At 44.9% G+C, this 19424-nt stretch overlaps 1 protein-coding gene and 1 pseudogene across 4 annotated transcripts in view; one reads left to right on the top strand and one right to left on the bottom strand.

The window, feature by feature from the left end:
- Window positions 1–16941, top strand: part of ME3 (malic enzyme 3) — a 240380-nt gene extending 223439 nt beyond the window's left edge. For 3 of the 4 annotated variants that reach the window (XM_032167107.2, XM_058446555.1, XM_032167108.2), the window contains 5 exons: window positions 823–928; window positions 1835–1977; window positions 2553–2726; window positions 6120–6218; window positions 7598–14087. In XM_032167107.2, the coding sequence (XP_032022998.1) occupies window positions 823–928; window positions 1835–1977; window positions 2553–2726; window positions 6120–6218; window positions 7598–7759 (684 nt within the window). In that variant the 3' untranslated portion in view covers window positions 7760–14087. Of the gene's footprint in view, window positions 1–822; window positions 929–1834; window positions 1978–2552; window positions 2727–6119; window positions 6219–7597; window positions 14088–16681 lie in introns of those variants that run through there. The other variant, XM_058446557.1, reaches the window with a different exon arrangement.
- LOC116476784 (protein tyrosine phosphatase type IVA 1-like) lies at window positions 14899–18762 on the bottom strand (annotated as a pseudogene).
- Window positions 18763–19424: the final 662 nt, after the last annotated feature.

Here is a 19424-nt window from a genome sequence, read left to right as displayed (position 1 = left end):
GGGCCAGATTTCTGCTGGAAGGAACTTAGCCTTGGAGATTCCTCTTCCCACCCACCCCTATGTCTTTCCAAAGCATAATCTGGCCACAGGTGTAAGCTGCCAGAGACAGCCACTCTTCCCTCTTATCCATCTTTCAACATCATTTTTCTCATTCCATTAACCCTAGCCAAGGAGCTCTCAAAGCTGACATCTTTGCACTGCTTCCTATGAGGCCAGCTAATCCAAAGCAGTCATCAAAAGCATCTGAACCCATTTACCAGCACTTATGCCAGCCTGTCACCTACCAACTTCCATTTGAAGAAATGTAAGGAACTGGAGCTGGTTGGGCATGGCCCGTCATTCTAAGACCTTCCTGGAGCTTAGTTTAGTATTATTCACAGGGGAATTAATGGCTCTTATAAGCATATTCAAATTAGCTCCCTGACCCTGGCTGACACAGGTCCCCATCCCTCAACTGAGCTTGGGTGCTGGATGCCTTGGGCCAAAGGGTCTTGGTGAGACTCAGGCATTGCCCAAACGCCTTTCTGTCCTGGCCCAGGAAGCCATAATCCTAACAGCTCAAATAAATTCTTTATGGATTCTCCATATGTGGTTTGGGTTAAAGAAACACGCACATACACACACACACCCCACTGTCACACTCAGGTCCCACCATAGGTTCTGCCAGGAAATGTAGTCAAGAAGATGGGCCCCCAAACATCTGACAGCTCAAACCAAAGCATGGGGCTCAGCAGGAAACACTCTCAGAGTTTCCAAATGCATCTGTACTCCTACCCAACAGGCCATCACGACCACAACTGCTCTGTGTTCCTTTTCCTATAGGGGAGGAGCCACCTGAACCATGAAAAGGAGATGTTTGTCCAAGACCATCCTGAAGTCAACTCCCTGGAGGAGGTGGTGAGGCTGGTGAAGCCCACAGCCATCATAGGTAGGAGGAGGGAGGGTACCCACTACCCAGCCCAGCTAACCCGCTTGACTTGCAGATGGAGAGACAGAGGCTCAGCTAGGAAGCCTAAGTAACCCACGGAAACAGCTCTTTCCCCTATCCCATGTGAAATTCAATGCCACAAACTTTTATTGAGTGACTATTGTATAGAAACCATAGAACTAAGGCACCAGAGTTAGGGCTCAGTGATGCAGAAATATACAATGCAGTGAAAAAGTGCAGGGCTGGTCTGTCTCTCTCTCTCTCTCTCTCTGTCCTTTTTTTTTTTTTTTGACAGAGTTTAGCTCTTTTGTCCAGGCTGGAGTGCAATGGTGTGATCTCAGCTCACTGCAACCTCCGCCCCCTGGGTTCAAGTGATTCTCCTGCCTCAGCCTCCCAAGTAGCTGGCATTCATTATAGGTGCCCGCCACCATGCCCGGCTAATTTTTGTATTTTTAATAGAGACAGGTTTTAGCCATTTTGGCCAGGCTGGTCTCAAACTCCTGACCTCAGGTGATCTGCTCCTGCCCCACTGCCCCCCAGCCTCCCAAAGTGCTAGGATTGCAGGCATGAGTCACCACACCTGGCCTGGTCTCTCTAACCACAATGAGATGGGCATTTCTCTCCCAAGGCAGACTCTGGCATCTCCCTGTGTCCTGAGGAGCAGCTCACTCTCCATGGAAATGCCCAGGAATGCCTTCACAGGAGCAGCTTAACTGGCAGGGACCTGAGGTGGACCAGTGGTCCCTGAGATGAAAAGGAGGTCTCAGGCACCTCAGTCATGTGGCAGATGCTGGGACCAAGACCGAGTCTTTCATGGTGTTCCTAGTTCCCCCACCACTACCAGCAGAAGAGGAATGGGTTGTTTATAGACAGTAGGCATCCCCACTACCCCCCTTTTCCCTGTAGGTGTTGCTGCCATCGCAGGAGCCTTCACGGAGCAGATTCTGAGGGACATGGCCTCCTTCCACGAGCGCCCTATCATCTTTGCCCTGAGCAACCCCACCAGCAAGGCCGAGTGCACGGCTGAGAAGTGCTACCGGGTCACCGAGGTCAGCGGGGAGTCCTTCCTTCCCCCGGCTGAGAGGACATAGTAACAATTACTATAAGTAACCCCATGAGGGTGAAAAATATTCCTACATCGCTGATGAGCAAACTGAGTTTCAGAAAGATGAAGTAACATGCCCAAGGTCACAGAGCTAATAAGGAGTGGAGCTGGCTGTCAAACCCAGGTCTGACTCCAAAGCCCAAGCTCTTAACTTTGTGCTATGCTGCTCAAGGTTCACCCTAAATAACACAGAGCTGACCAGAACCCAAAACCTGAGGCACTTGTAGACTCTAGGCCACATCCTGTCACTTCCTGGGTTGGCCCTGCCAGGAGGTGACAAAACTGGTACTGTGAACCCCATCACCTTTCAGCAGTTTCTTGGCTGCTAGATAACAGGTGAGGGCTGAGCTTTCTGGTCAAATGACAAATGTGCTTTAAATACCTGCCATGTTCTCAGCACAGTGCTGGGCGTTTGGGAGAGGATGAAGAAGGGTCCAACATTTGGAAGATAAGAATAGGCCACTATTATTACCCCAAACCAATCTCCAAGTTCATCTCTGGTTTTCCTCCTGCCTCCAGGGCCGAGGGATTTTTGCCAGTGGAAGTCCTTTTAAGAGTGTGACTCTGGAAGATGGCAAGACCTTCATTCCTGGGCAGGGAAACAATGCTTACGTGTTCCCTGGGGTGGCACTGGGAGTCATCGCCGGCGGGATCCGGCACATCCCAGATGAGATCTTCCTCCTGACAGCAGAGGTATCACTGTCCGTGCTCCCTCAAATGCTTGCAGTAGGGTCTGTGGGTTGACACTGGGTCCTATACCGGATCTCTCTTATCTCTTCTGCCCATCTGCCCCAACGCTGCCAGTGGATTCCCAAAGTGCTTAAACCTCAAGCATCTCTCATGGCCACCTTGAAGCTTGACTTCTTCAATCACACATGGGGCTTTTGAGGGGGAATGGGGAATAGTGGTGAAGGGTATTAGCAAGAGGCACTGACAGAGGAGGAGACATGCCTCATACTGCCCCCTGTGCCCTAGCAATGCCATCTAGATGCCTAGACAGAAGAGATGCCATCAGAGCCACCTGAAACTGAGGGCTTGTGGACCATGATAGGTGATGGATTCTTCCAGCCACAGGCCTTAACCAAATCACTGGGGTAACTGGCGGTAGTAAGCCCCACTAGGACAGCTTTCTGTAAGGGAGGGGGTGGGTGTCATACTTGTTTTTTTCTCCTTGGAGGAGCCAGATCTTGAGCACTGATATGAAGTGTTGGAGATGTACCTATTCCAGGTATCTTACTAGAAAAGTGCACAAAAGGGTTCGTTACTAGACATGATGAAAACCATGAAAGAATTCATTAAGAATGACAGCCTATATTCACACTCATGGTTATTGATAACAGTTACAGTGGCTGAAATTACCAGGTAGTTACCGAGTGCCAGGCACTTGACATTTATCCTCACTCTGACAAAAGCAAGGCATCGAAATGTCTCTGTTGAGAGGTTAGGCTAATCAAAGCCATATACAAATATTAAACATATTTACACGTAACAAGCTCCAAAGGCTCTCCTGTGACTTCTAACATCCTTCTGCATTTCCTTCTCACTGAGGCACTGGTGAAAGCCTGAAGCCAGTGAGACACGGGTATGGCTTCCACACAGCCCTGTCTGGATCCACTTCTGTGAGTCCCACAGGGAGCTACCTCATGTACCAGGTCCCTTCTTACTATGTCTAGTCTTTGAGCCCTGGCTCTCCAAGGCTGTGCAAATAATGTCTCCCAAAGGCTTTTCAGCTTCCCCCAGCCCCCTGCACACTACTTATGACTCTGTGTTACAGTTCTCTGTTCCTCTTGTCTGAGTATTCTGTTTGTCTTTCTTCTCATTGCTGTGATGGGTGTTCTTGTCCTGTAGCTGTGGGCAGAGCTGTGTGAAGCCCCCATTGGATGGAAAGAGTCACTTTCTGCTTGAAGTCAGCCTGAAAGCAAAGTCCTCTGTTGAGTAAAAACACAATTGCTAGAGTCTGGCCTAAGTAATACCATGGGACATCCACACATCTGCCCCACTACCTCCAGTGCTGTGAGACAGTTCAGCTCCATCATTTCATGAACAGTATCCATCAATTACACAGGAACCTCTCCTGGATCTACTTATTATCACCTGCTGTGAGCAAGATAAGGCCCCTCCCCTAAAGAGCTCACATTATGGTCTTCAAAGGCCGGCCAAGTTATATTTCTGAAAAGGGTACTTTTAGTGAAGATAATTTAAGTTGAATTTGATTTTCCCATGGAAAATTAATATAGGCTTTAAGGAGATGTGCATTCACCACCTCCTTTCATTGTAACAACTCTGTAAAATAGGTAAAATTCTTACTCATATGTGAGTTTAAGTCACTTGCTCAAGGTCACTGGTCTTGTGAGCCCAGGATGGCTCCAGACAACTTGACTCCCTGCTGAAGAGCACTGCCAGTGCCTACCATCTTAGATGTGATCACACATACCATGATATATCTCTTCTCAGGATAACTTTTCTAGATGCATATCTAGCCATGGAAATCTTGCTTCTCTCTTATCAATCCATCTTCTATACCTTCACAAAGAGAATCCTTCAAAACATAGGTCAGGTCAAGTCTCTCCCCTAATTTCAGACCTTCGTATGGCTCCTTGGTGCATACAGGATAAAGTCCAAACCCCTTCCCATGATTTCCATACAAGGCACTTCATCACCAGGCCCTCCTTTCCTCTCCAACCTCACTTTTGGTGTCTCCCTACCATCGACCTAACCAATGTGCTGTTTTCAATCTTTTGTCCATGCTCTCTCTCACCTCCCAGCATTTGCATGGGCCACTCTCTCTCCCTTAATTCATGCTTTGTCCTTCAGGTATCAGCCTGTGACACTTCTGAGAAGCCTTTCCTATACATGGTAGACAGGATCCTGCCATCCTCCATGCCTATATGTCCCCTCTCATTGCACTCACCCACTATAATTGCTATAATCATTTGTTACTTGTCCACTGACACCAGTCTCCATAAGAGAAAAGACTATGGCTTCTCCACCATAGAATCCTTCCTTATATGGCTCCTCAGCACCTAGCACAGAGTCTAGAGACTAAAAGTGAGGCTGAAGAGGAAAGGAGGGCCCAGTGATGAAGTGCCTTCTACAGACACCATGGGAAGGAGTTTGAAGGAGCCATATAAAGGTCTGAAATTAGGAGACAGCCTTGGCCTCCTCTGTGTTTTGAAAGATATAGTAGAGCTCAGTGAATGTTTGACTGAATGAATGGAAAAGAAAGATAGAAGTGTGAGAAGGAGGTAGAGGGGGAGGCCCACTTCCCTAATATCTGAAAACATTGAGGGGAGACCAACTTCTTAGCCTTGTCACTTCTAAGACACACAGTTCTCAGAGAGCACCAGTGGCATTTCCCAAGTCTAAATTTAACACCAGAAGACTTGGTGGGAATAGATTCAGAACTACCACATTAAAGAGGCTGATTTGCAAGGCTGAACAAACTCCAGCGTCTGAGCCTGGAGGATGAGGGCCTACGGCAGATGAGGCTTAACCCTCAGAGGCAAGCTCTGAACATGGAAGGGAAGCTGTGGGAGGCTCTGTTCTCAGGATGATGTGCTTAGGACATTTATTCCAATAAGGTGTAAGACTCAATCACTCACTGGAGGAGAGGCCTTCCTCAGACTGAGACCAGGGCTGGAAGGAAGAGCTCCAGGAGACTGAACACAAAGACATAACATAGCCTAGATGGTCACTCAAGATGGTACCAAGCACGTGGAAGGAGGCTGGGACCCAGGAAGTGAGGGACCCAGGGATCCCTATGCAACAGGCCGGACCAGCCAAGAGGAGATCTCATAGCCTTTGCTTTGCAGGCCACAAATTTATTCATCTTGGCTTTAGTGATTTTCCTTTGGAATTCAGAGACACTTAACGTTGTTTTAAGCCTCAGCCAGTCTTATAGTACAGAAAGGATGTGTCCTCTCTTACGCCCAAGCATTAACCTTCCCTGGTAACAGAGTCAACAGTTGGAACTGCAGTGTTTGACCAACTATGCAGGGTGGGGTGAGTCTCTGGGGTAACGGGTTGGGCTTGTTTTGGGAAGGCAGAGACTCAGCTTATTCCTCTCGGTTCTCTCCTTCTCCCCAGCAAATTGCCCAGGAAGTCTCTGAGCAGCATCTGTCCCAGGGGAGACTGTACCCACCACTCAGCACCATCCGAGATGTGTCTTTGAGAATTGCCATCAAAGTAAGGGGCATCCTACCCCTGTAATATGGGTAGTGAGGCTCAACCACTTTCTCTGTCTATGACTTCAGGAGGGTTAAGGGGATGTAAACTGTGGAGACACTGGATCTCCTTGAGCTGCACTACATGTAACCCAGAGGCTGGGTGACAAACCCTTGTTTGCAGCTTGAGCTCCACCCCAAACACCCACCCAGGCCAGTTCTGGGAAAGCTCCTGGATTTCCCCTAATACACCAAGCAGAAAGGTCATCAAAGTCCATGGACCAGAATATGGAAATTTTTTAGAAATGACTCATAAGCGCCCATTTATAAGAAAGGTCAGCTTGCATAGCATCATGGAAAAAGCTCAGGCTTTGGGGTCCCAGCTCTCCCAATCAATAATGGTATAATATTGGCCCAATCACTTCACTTCCCTGAGCCTCAGTTTCCTCCTTCTTCAAAGGGCCAGTAGTTCCCCACTCTCAGAATTCTAGAGATTGGCAGAGAACAGTGAAAAATCTCCATACCCAGTGCTCTCTCAGCCAGGGTAAATCTCTTTCTTCCCCTTTTTCTTGGAATGGCTGGCTATGGGTGATCAGCTTCATGGAATATTCCAGACTATAAGACTGTGCAGAGATGATGGGTTTTCAAAGAATCAGAACACGGTACAATAAAGACTGGCCCAACATTGATAATTGTTAAAGCTGGATAATAGATACATGACAGTTTATCATACTATTATTTCTATTAGTGTGCATGTTTTACATTTTCTATAAGTTTTAAAAATAATTTCAGAAAATGCATTGTACAACAGCACACACTACCCATGAGTTGTCTGGTACAGCATCCAGAAACAAGCCTCAAGATTAACAGTCCAGCTCAGGGTCCAGCTTCACCCCGTCAGTTTCCTCCTTTGGGCGATATTTAGATTCACATTCTCCTGAAGCCAAATCTAATACCCAGAGAACAGTGTCCAGGCTGTTCATCCAATTTAACCCATATTCAAGTGGAAAAAAAATCAGGTTCTGGACACATTTGCCTCTTGTCTAATTTTATCTTAACACTGCTCCAGAGAAAGGTCTCTTTACTCTCATTTTACAGATGAGGGAACTGAGGCTCAGCAAGGATAATATCACCTCTGAGGACCCAGAGGCCTTTGGAACAGGCAGAATTTATGCTGAAGCCTCTTGACCCTGACTCAGTATTTATTCCACTATGTTAAAGCTGCCTGTCCAGAAAGAAAGCTTAAAATCCTTCCTATCCAGTTGTTTCATGAGCCATACTCAGGAAAGAAGCAAGTCTGGTTCCTTAAGGTGTATTCCCCTCCCCCATGCTCCCAAGCAAGGATCCTTAAGCAGGTTTCCCCTTAGATCCGGTTCCTTAGCCAAACATATTTTTCCCTAGGTTCTCGACTACGCGTACAAACACAACCTGGCTTCCTACTACCCGGAGCCTAAGGACAAGGAGGCCTTTGTAAGATCCCTGGTCTACACTCCAGACTATGACTCCTTTACACTGGACAGCTACACTTGGCCCAAGGAAGCCATGAATGTTCAGACGGTCTGATGCAGTCTCAGAGGCTGGTATGGGGCTAGATGAAGCCCAGAGTAACACCCACAATATAAATGGGTTCCAAAATGGCCCAAGTGAATCCTTGTTGCTGTGTTTTTTCTTTTAAACTTTCTGCTGTGAGAGGAGATGCCAAGGCATACAGTGAATAAAAGCCCTGTCTCTGAAGGCCCTGGGAGTTCACTTTTCTGAACCCTCCTCTGAGTTCCTTCCTAAGTATTTCTTCATCCATTAATCACCAACTATTGGTCAGGCCTTGTGGGAAATGCAGAATCTCATCTAGAATCCTGCTTTTACAGACTCGGGCTCTAGTGGAGGAGATTGGACACAATTCATTTTGCCATAAGGGAGAAAGTGGTAAGTTCATGAAAGAAGAGCAGATAAAAACTGAGGGCAGTCAGAAAAGGGAGAGGATACTTCCTATGGAAATGTAAGAGAAGGCTTCAGGGAGAGCAGTGTTTGCACTGAGTCCCAAGAGGAAAAGATGGGTGGGAGTCATGTGGAGATGAAGAATGCCAGCACAGTCACTAGCCAGAAAGCACAGCCCACCCATTAGGGAGTTTAGTCCATGTCAGCAATACACACCCTTCAAGTCCCGGCAGTGTGTGAAGGCTGAGTGGCTAAGGGCAGCTCGCTAACTATTCAGGTCACTGCCCTGTGGGTTGTTGAGTCTTAGACATTCTTTTTTCTAAAAGGAAAACCAGAGAAATGTGGGTGGGGAGGGTCAGCCTGCCAAGGAGTGAGGAGGAAGAGAGGCAGTGAGAGGAAGAGCACCATAGGGAGTTCTAGGGAAGACTTGATTTCATTTTCCTGGCTCTGGAACACACTCTGGCTTCCATCCTTCACTCTCTGAAGTAGTTGAGCAACCCAAAGCAGTTTTCTTAGTGAGTAATATCAGTCCATCCTGGGTGTTTCTTAGACCAAGTTCAGTGCTAGCCTTCATCTCTCTCATGTTCAGCAGAGTCCATATCATAGGGGTGGGGGCGGGAGAGAGCTTGCAGCCCCCTGAAATTAGATACTGCTAAGATGTTAAGACATGTTGAGATGGCAGCTTCCAGCCTCTAATTTCATTGTGTAATAAAGGAATCAATAAATCATGCTTAGGGCCCTACTCCTGCTGCTACCTCAGCCTCAGGATCTCCACTGCCAGCAACGAATAGGTCCTATATGACCAACTCTCAAGGACAGACTAGATGGACTATTAGACTTCTAGAAGAGTAATTAGCAGAGATACCACTCACTTCTTGCCCAGGTCTTATTATTCCAAGAACTGCTTCCTCGGTGCTGGTGCTCAGCCAAGAATATCCTGAGAAAACATCCCTCCTCTATGATCCTTGGGATCACAGAGAATGAAAAACTATTCAGAAGAGAGTTTGAAGAGTGAAGCTGGAATCTGAACACCATGGAATTTTTGACACTATCTTTTTACATCATGTCCCACAACTTCCTCTGTACCACGGCTACATATCCTTTATAATCAATATAGTAGAAAAGAAAAACAATAGTAGAGAAAATAAATGAAAGCAAAATAGGTTCTTTGAAAAGATCACATAAATTAACAAACTTTAGCTATACTAACCAAGACAAAAACAAAGAAGACACAAATTATACTTCCTTTGTTCCAGCCACACTGAATATCTTGCCAGCCCTAAGCACATGTGCTTTCAAGCCTGTGCTGATACTATCCATGCTTGGTCTCTCCTTCTGGGAAGTCCTTCCCCTCCCTTTTTTTCTCTTTACTGACTAAATTTTAGTTCACTCTAGCTTTCTGCCTGGAAACGGCATTCATCCTTGGAATTCAAATGCAATTGGCTCTATAGAGTAACAGAATTAATAACTAAATTAGAAATCATCAAACAGAAAACTATGGGAAATTCCAAAATATTGGAAAACAGTACATTTCAAAATAACCCATAGAGCAAAGAAGAAATCACAAGCCAAGTTATATATGTTGAACTGAATTTTTAAAATCATATCAAAATTAATAAGATGTAGCTAAAGCAGTATTTAGAGAGAAACTTTATAGCTTTAAATGTTGTCATGGTTAATTTTATGGCACCACAGGGTGCCCAGATATTTGATCAAATGTTATTCTGGGTATTTCTGTGAGGGTATCTTTGGATGAGATTAACATTTAAATCATTAAACTGAGTAAAGTAGATTGCCCTCCACTAACTGCCTTCACCCAATTAGTTGAAGGCCTGAATAGAAAAAATGGATTGACCCTCCCTTGAGTAAGAGAGACTTACTCCTACCTGATGCCTTTCTAACTGGGATATTGGTTTTTTCCTGCCTTTAGACAGGAACTATACCATCATCTCTCCTAGATCTCCAGCTTGCTGACTCACACTATAGATCTTAGAATTTGACAGCTTCCATAATCATGTGAGCCAAGCCAGTTCCTTATAATAAATCAACAGAGAGAGAGAGAAAGATCCTATTGGTTCTGTTTCTCTGGAGTAGCCTGACTAATGCAAATTCCTATATCAGAAGAGAAAGAAAGAGAGAAAGGAAAGAAAAAAAGTCTCAAATCAATAATTTAAACTTCCTCCTTAAGAAAATGGGGGTGGGGGAAAGCAAACAAAATTCAAAGCAAGCAAAGATTAGAGCACAAATCAATATACCTATAATAAGTAATGAAATTAGTAATTAAAAAAATCTTTCCCCCAAGAAAAACCATGTCCAGATGGCTTCATTGGTTGGAATTTATCAAATACTTAAGTAATAACATCAATTATTCAGAAACTCTTTCAGAAAATAGGGGAGGGAACACTTCCCAAATCATTCTATGATACTAGTATTGCCATATCAAAGCCAGATAAATGTATCACAAGAAAAGTACAGGCCAATATCCTTCATGAATATAGATGAAAAAATCCCAAACAAAATATTAGCAAACCAAATTCAGCAACATGAAATTTAAAAATTACATACAACAAACAAGTGGGCTTTATCCTCAGAAACATAGTTTTTTAACATTCAAAAATTGTTCAATAAGGTTGTTCAATTACATTAATAGAATGAAAGACAAAAAAAATGATCATGCCAATAGATATGAAGAAAGCATTTGAAAAAAACCAACGCCCATTTATGAAAAAACTCTAAACAAAGTAGAAATAGAAAAGAACATCCTCAACCTAACAAAGGACATCTATAAAGAGCCAAAGATAACATCATATTTAATGGTAAAAGAACGAATACTTTCTCCCTAAGATCTGGAACAAGGCAAGGATGTTGCTTTTTCCACTTCTAGTCAACATGGAGGATGTTTAGCCAGTGCAATGAAGCAAGAAAGAGAAGCTAAAGGTGTCAAGATTGGAAAGAAAGAGTAATACTGCCTTGATTCACAGATGACCTAATCCTCCATGTAAAAAATGCTAAAGAACACATACACATTCATTCATTCATTCATTCATTCATTCATTCTCTCTCTCCTCTCTCTCTCTGTCTACTGGAACTAATAAATTAGTTTTGAAAGGTCACCAAATACAAGGTCAACATACAAAAACCAGTTGTATTTCTATATGCTGGCAGCAAATGATCTAAAAATAAAATTAAGAAAGCAATTTCATTTACAACTGCATCAAAAAGAAAAGATACTTAGAAATAAATTTTAGAAGTGCAAGTACAGTATACCAAAAACTACAAAATATTGCTGATAGAAATTAAAGATCTAAATAAATTGAGAGAGATTCTTTGTTCATGGATTTGAAGACTCAATATTGTCAAAATTGCAATTATATTCAAATTGATCTATACAGTCAACACTATACCTATCAAAACCGTTGTAGGGTTTTTTGGTGGAAACTTACAGGTTGATTCTAAAATGTATAAGGAAATGTAAAGGATCTCAAAGAGTCAAAAAAATTATAAAGAAGAACAAAGTGCCCTATTCAATGTCAAGAACCTACTATTAAGATACAATGATCAAGACTGTGTGGTCCAATAGCAAAGACATGAAATTAACCTAAGTTTCCATCAGTCGATGGCTGGATAAAGAAAATGGATAAGAAAATGAATATATATGTGCAATGGAATACTATTCAGCCATAAAAAAGGAATAAAATCATGTGTTTTGCAGCAACATAAATAGAACTGGAGGCCCTTAATTGAAACAATTCAGAAACAGAAAGTGAAATGCCATATGTTCTCATAAGTGGGAACTAAACAATGTGTACACATGAACAAAGAATGTGGAATCTCACTGGAGACCTGGAAGGGTGGGAGGGTGGAAGAAGAGTGAGGGATAAGAATTTACTTAATGGGTATAATGTGCAGTATTTTGGTAATGATTACACTAAAAGTCCATACTTCATCACTATGCAATATATCCATGTAACAAAACTGCACTTGTACACCTTAAATTTATACCAAAAAAAGACTGTGTAGTCATATAAATAAATGAAGCAGAACTAAGAGTTCACAAATAAGTTTTTACATTTATGGCAAATTGACTTTTAATCAAAGTTACTAAGGTAATTCATTGGGGGAAAGAGAGTCTTTTGAACAAATTGTGCTGAAACAATTGAATATCCACATGCAAAAAAAAGTTAACTTAGACACCTCACACTAAACACAAAAATTAACCTTTACACATCTCAAACCAAACAAAAATTAACCTGAAATGGATCACAGACCTAAATGTGAGAGCTAAAACTGTAAAATTTCTAAGAGAAAATACAGCAGAAAATCTTTATGGCTTAGGTTGAGTTCTGAGATACAACTTTAAAAGCATGATTCATAAAAGAAATAAATTGTACTTCATCAAAATTTAAAATTTTGCACTTTGAAACACTTTTTTTGGGAGGGAAAAAGACAAGCAGCAGACTGGGAGAAAATAATTGCAAATCATGTATCTGATAAAGACATTGGCTCCGGAATATATAAAGAACTACTTCAACTTAATAAGAAGATGACAATTCAAATTTTTAAATGAGCAAAATACTTAAATCAGCATTTTATCCAAAAAGATAGGTGAATGGCTAACAAGCACATGAAAAATGCTTAACATTATTAGTAATATGAAAATTAAAACCACAATGGCATAACAACACTCACCAGAACGGGTATAATTAAAATAAAAGATCTGTTGGTAAGAATGTGGAGAACTTTCTCTCCTAAGCACTATTAGATTCAAGGAGAGTTCCCTTGCCTTTTAAGTCTTCACTCTAACTCCCCAGCCTCCCATACATAGCACCAGTATTCAGCAAGTGTCATTTAAAAGAGTGGATGCTGTGGTTGCACCACCTAGATCCTGCCTTGGGTCTGAAACACTCATTCCTCCAGATGCCATTATCAGCTGAGGGCCCACAGCTGCATCGCTGTCTAGGAATTGCCCTAGACTGAAGGTGAATGCTTCACCCAAGATTATGCCATCATCCCCAAGGGAAGCCTACAGGCAATGACTGGGTGATTCAAGGGCCCAAAGGCCAGCTTCCTAGCCTCAATTGAGAACATCTCTAGTCATCCCATCCTCAGAGCTCCCTATGAGACTGGCTGAGGCTACTGTTGCAACTGCTATGTATCACCATTCAACTTCTTATGCTCTATCCTGTTTCTCTTGCTCCCCCATAGATATTCCCTGAGAAGACACCCCAGTAATCCTCTGGATGCGAATCTCAGATTCAGTGTCTGTTTCCTGAGGAACCCAACTTATAACAGGTAGAAGAAACTGGCCAAAGTTCTTAATTTTCCAATTTGTTGCACCAGCCCCACGTGACCACCAAAAGCTTTTCTGGGTTTCCCTTTCCCTCAGGACAGACCCTCTTCACAAACCAAGCTTGATCCTTATTAGTCCATGTCCAGAATCAGTAAATGTCCCTAGAAAATAAAATGGCCACTTACCTCAGGAGGCCTCCTCCCTCTCTGGAATTCCCATTCACCTAGTCCTTATTGCTTTCATAGCTCTCACATATCTTTAAATATGATCTTTATAATTTTTCCATCTTTTTCTAGTTGCAGGCAAAGTTTTAGGCTGCCATGACCTACTACATCCTATTTAGAAGTGGAAGTCTCTAGAGAGATTTTCAAAATTACAGATGTGTGGATGTTAACTTTTTTCCTAATTTAATTGAATTGTGGTGAGAGAAGGTGTTCTGTATTATTCAAATAGCTTAAAATTTGCTGAAATGGGTTTATAAACAAATATATGGTCAAATTTAATAGTTCATGTACTCTTATAAATATGTATTCTCCCACTGTTGGATGCAATGCCCTTTGTATGTTCATGGGATCAAGTTTGTTGACTGTTTTGTGTAAATCTGTATCCAAAATCTTGATTTTTGTCTACTTGATCTGCTTCTGAAAGAGGGACAATAAAATTTCCCACTGCTATGGTAAACTTGTCAATTTTCCTTGTAATTCTGTCCATATTTGCTCTATTTACCTTGGACCAATGCATCTTTACCTTTTAAAAAACATTTACTAAATTAAAAGTCCTAGACTATATGTTCTGCACAAGATCAAAACAACATTTTACTAGAAATATTTCATAGTCTCCTCTCATTCTGTCTTCAGGGCCCTCCATGTTAAGTTACATCCCAACCATAAACATTAATGGTAAGGCCTTTTTATTTGAAGACATTCAACACATGTGCTTCTGTACAACGTGGATTTTGCATGAACTTTCAATCAGACGTTGATTTTTCAAAATTGAGGTTTTCATAACAAAATGAGATTAGAGAAAGACATCAAATAACCACAAGATGTGTAAAGAATCCAACAAAATCACCTGTTGGACAAACCTGATGTATACTGGGACCCGTGTAGGATGGCAAACATGAAGCAGGCAAATAATCATATAGGCCCTACTTGCAGTGTTTGATATGACTTAAGGGATGAGCTACATAAAGTTATAGTTCCTGGAGTTTTAATTCTATATGATACTAAAAATATATAAATTTTGTTCTGGGGATCTTGGCATCTAATCTCTAGATTTCTTATACATTTTTTCTGGCATGGGAATAGCACTAAGCCAAACATAGAAGTTGCATTTCTGTTAAATTTGTGGCTTTTCGATATCCCTATGGAAGCTTCATCAGACTTATTCACTAAGCCCACATGTTGGCTAAAATGTACAATAAATTAGGTCTTTTCTCAAGTCCCACTTTCAAGGCAATAGCATCAGGCAGCCAGGTTTATTGAATACAATAGTTATTTCTGTGACCACTGGAGTCTTTGAAGCTGAGAGGTGACAGCGTGCTGGCAGCCCTCACAGCCCTTGCTAGCTCTCAGCACCTCCTCGGCCTTGGCGCCCACCCCGGCCACGCTTGAGGAGCCCTTCAGCCCAACACTGCACTGTGGGAGGCCCTATCTGGGCTGGCCAAGGCTGGAGCTGGCTCCCTCAGCTTGCAGGGAGGTGTGGAGGGAGAGGTGTGAGTGGGAACCGGGGCTGCACGCGGCGCTTACGGGCCAGCTGGAGTTCCAGGTGGGCGTGGGCTTGGCGGGCCCTGCACTCGGAGCAGCCGGCCGGCCCTGCCAGCCCCAGACAATGAGGGGCTTAGCACCCGGGCCAGCGGCTGCAAAGGGTGTACCGGGTCCCCCAACAGTGCTGGCCCACCAGTGCTGCGCTCGATTTCTCACCAGGCCTTAGCTTCCTCCCCGCAGGGCAGGGCTCAGGACCTGCAGCCTGCCATGCCTGAGCCTCCCCACCTCCGTGGGCTCCTGCGCCACCAGAGCCTCCCCGAGGAGCGCCGCCCCCTGCTCCATGGTGCCCAGTCCCATCCACCACCCAAGGGCTAAGGAGTGCGGGCGCACAGCGCAGGACTGGCAGGCAACTCCACCGGTGGCCCCGGTGTGGGATCCACTGGGTGAAGTCAGCTGGGTTCCTGACTCTGGTGGGGACTTGGAGAACTTTTATGTCTAGCTAAGAGATTGTAAATACACCAGTTGGCACTCTGTATCTAGCTCAAGGTTTGTAAACACACCAATCAGCACCCTGTGTCTAGCTCAGGGTTTATGAATGCACCAGTCGACACTCTGTATCTAGCTACTCTGGTGGGGACTTAGAGAACCTTTGTGTCCACACTCTGCATCGAGAAAGAGAAAGTCAGAGAAAGAGACAGAGAGAGGAAGAGACAGAGAGACAGAAAATGTAAGAGGGAGTCAGAAACAGTGACAAAGAAAAGGAGTCAGAGAGAAAGAGGGACAGACACAGAAAGTCAAAGAGAGAGTTAAGAAGAGAGGAAGAGACAAAGAAGTCGAAGAGCGAAAGAGAGATGGAAGTAGTAAAGAAAAAACAGTGTATCCCATTCCTTTAAAAGCCAGGGTAAATTTCTGTCTACCCAGCCAAGGCCTATTTTTCTATGTGGAACATCGACCTATATCTGCCTCCCCACTAACTGGACAGGCACCTGCACCTTAGTCTTTCTAAGTCCCAACATTAACACTGCCCCAGGAAATCAGACCTTATCAGTACCCCTCAAAGCTCAAGTCTGTCAATGCAGAGCCATACAACTAATACCCCTACTTATAGGGTTAGGAATGGCTACTGCTATAGGAACCGGAATAGCTGGTTTATCTACTTCATTATCCTACTACCACACACTCTCAAAGGATTTCTCAGACAGTTTGCAAGAAATAACGAAATCTATTCTTACTTTACAATCCCAAATAGACTCTCTAGCAGCAGTGACTCTCCAAAACCACCGAGGCCTAGACCTCCTCACTGCTGAGAAAGGAGGACTCTGCACCTTCTTAGGGGAAGAGTGTTGTTTTCACACTAACCAGTCGGGGATAGTACGAGACGCCGCCTGGCATTTACAGGAAAAGTCTTCTGAAATCATACAACACCTTTCAAACTCTTATCTGGAGTTGGGAAACATGGCTTCTCCCCTTTCTAGGTCCTGTGGCAGCCATCTTGCTGTTATGCGGCTTTGGGCCCTGTATTTTTAACCTTCTTGTCAAATTTGCTTCCTCTAGAATTGAGGCCATCAAGCTACAGATGGTCTTACAAATGGAACCCCAAATGAGTTCAACTAACAACTTCTACCAAGGACCCCCGGACCGACCCGCTGGCACTTCCCCTGGCCTAAAGAGCTCCCCTCTGGAGGACACTACAACTGCGAGGCCCCTTCTTTGCCCCTATCCAGCAGGAAGTAGCTAGAGTGGTCATTGGTCAAATTCCCAACAGCAGTTGGGGTGTCCTATTTAGAGGGGGGATTGAGAGGTGACAGCGTGCTGGCAGCCCTCACAGCCCTTGCTGGCTCTCAGCACCTCCTCGGTCTCGGCGCCCACCCTGGCCATGCTTGAGGAGCCCTTCAGCCCGCCACTGCACTGTGGGAGCCCCTTTCTGGGCTGGCCAAGGCCGGAGCTGCCTCCCTCAGCTTGCAGGGAGGTGTGGAGGGAGAGGTATGAGTGGGAACCGGGGCTGCACGCGGCGCTTGTGGGCCAGCTAGAGTTCCGGGTGGGTGTCGGCTTGGCGGGCCACGCACTCAGAGCGGCTGGCCAGCCCTGCCGGCCCCAGGCAATGAGGGGCTTAGCACCTGGGCCAGCAGCTGTGGAGGGTGTACTGGGTCCCCCAGCAGTGCCAGCCTACCGGCGCAGCACTCGACTTCTCGCCAGGCCTTAGCTGCTTCCCTGCAGGGCAGGGCTCAGGACCTGCAGCCCGCCATGCCTGAGCCTCCCCACCTCCGTGGGCTCCTGTGCTGCCCAAGCCTCCCCAACGAGCGCTGCCCCCTGCTCCACAGCGCCCAGTCCCATCCACCCAAGGTATGAGGAGTGCGGACGCATGGCGCAGGACTGGCAGGCAGCTCCATCTGCAGTCCTGGTGCAGGATCCACTGGGTGAAGCCAGCTGGGCTCCTGACTCTGGTGGGGACTTGGAGAACCTTTATGTCTAGCTAAGGGATTGTAAACACACCAATCAGCACCCTGTGTCTAGCTCAGGGTTTGTGAATGCACCAGTCGACACTCCGTATCTAGCTAATCTAGTGTGGACATGGAGAACTTCTGTGTCTAGCCCAGGGATTGTAAACGCACCAATCAAAACGAACCAATCAGCTCTCTGTAAAATGGACCAATTGGCTCTCTGTAAAATGGACCAATCAGCAGGGTGTGGGTGGGGCTAGATAAGAGAATAAAAGCAGGCTGCCCAAGCCAGCAGTGGCAACCCGCTCGGGTCCCCTTCCACACTGTGGAAGCTTTGTTCTTTCGCTCTTTGCAATAAATCTTACTGCTGCTCACTCTTTGGGTCCACACTGCCTTTACGAGCTGTAACATTCACCACGAAGGTCTGCAGCTTCATTCCTGAAGCCAGCAGGACCACAAACCCACCAGGAGGAACAAACAACTCCAGACACGCTGCCTTAAGAGCTGTAACACTCACCGTGAAGGTCTGCAGCTTCACTCCTGAGCCAGTGAGACCACGAACCCACCAGAAGGAAGAAACTCCGAACACATCCGAACATCAGAAGGAACAAACTCCGGACATGCTGCCTTTAAGAACTGTAACACTCACCGCAAGGGTCCGCGGCTTCATTCTTGAAGTCAGTGAGACCAAGAACCCACCAATTCCGGACACAAAGCAAAGCCGCATTTGAGAATGATATTTCTCCAAATACAAAAGCTGCTTGCTGTTAAAAGTACTGTGCCATTTATCTCTAATAAACCGTACTGCATCTTCGTTTTTCATTCCACTTTCAATTAATGCTAGGACAACAAGCACTGGAGTCCTCCCAAGACCTGCAACACAGTGAACGGCAATACAACAACCAGGTTCTTCACGAAACTTAACGTCTACAAGATTTAACAAGTCATCAACAATCTGGTTGGATGGTGATGAACCATCATCAAAAGGCCAATCCAGAAACTGGATTGGCCTTCTTTCTCCATAAGAGCAGGGTCATAAGTTGTTTCACATACTCTTACTATTGTGGTAACCCCGTATTTCTTAAGTTCTTCTGTAAATCTGTTTAAGGTCGAATTGGTTGTGTTGTGTATAATAAGAAATCTCACGTTCCCATATGTGACTTCCACTGGAGCTGGGTGATTCATTGGAGCCATGTTAATTTAGTTAAAAAAAAAAAAACTACTGATATGGTTATGAAAAAAATTAAAAATTTTTGAATACAGAAATGATGTCAAGAAACTGAAGTCTATGCCAATGTACTCCACTTGAAATTCACAGAGCTTTGAATATGAAGTTGGTAGTGACAGGAAATGAAACGAACCTTCCAACAAGAAGCCGCGATTCTTCAATTCAGTAATTCTGAGCCAATGGAAAGGAGGTGCACCAAGGGTTACCCCACCTAGGTCAGAACTCTTGTAAAATGCTCTGATGATCTCAGTTCTACATTTCTGTGTCCAGGTGACCCGCTCTGCAGAGGCTTCCTGGTGGGGCAGTAATGACTTTCCACCATTCATTTGTCCTCATAAAGTTTGTGCTGAACCTGGCAGTAATCTCCAGGGCCCTTCAGAAACTCCATAAATGCATGATCAAGAACACCACAGAAAGAAATATGTTTACTCAGGAACGATGGTGGCCTAACCATACAGCTGGGCCCACGGCGGCCGCAGCACTGCCGGGAGCAGCCGCAGTCGTGGAAGGGCAGCGGCGGCGGCGCACCAAACTCTAGGAGGACCAGCGGAGCGCCTCCACTGAGCCAATACGCGCACCCCGAGGTGCCCTTGCGTCGCAAGTCCTCTCTTTCGTAGAGGGCTCGCCA

This window comes from Hylobates moloch, unplaced genomic scaffold (assembly GCF_009828535.3).
Source record: "Hylobates moloch isolate HMO894 unplaced genomic scaffold, HMol_V3 SCAFFOLD_11, whole genome shotgun sequence".
Classification (NCBI taxonomy): Eukaryota; Metazoa; Chordata; class Mammalia; order Primates; family Hylobatidae; genus Hylobates; species Hylobates moloch.
Note: the sequence above shows the minus strand (reverse complement) of the source record. Positions and strands in the feature narration are given on the sequence as shown.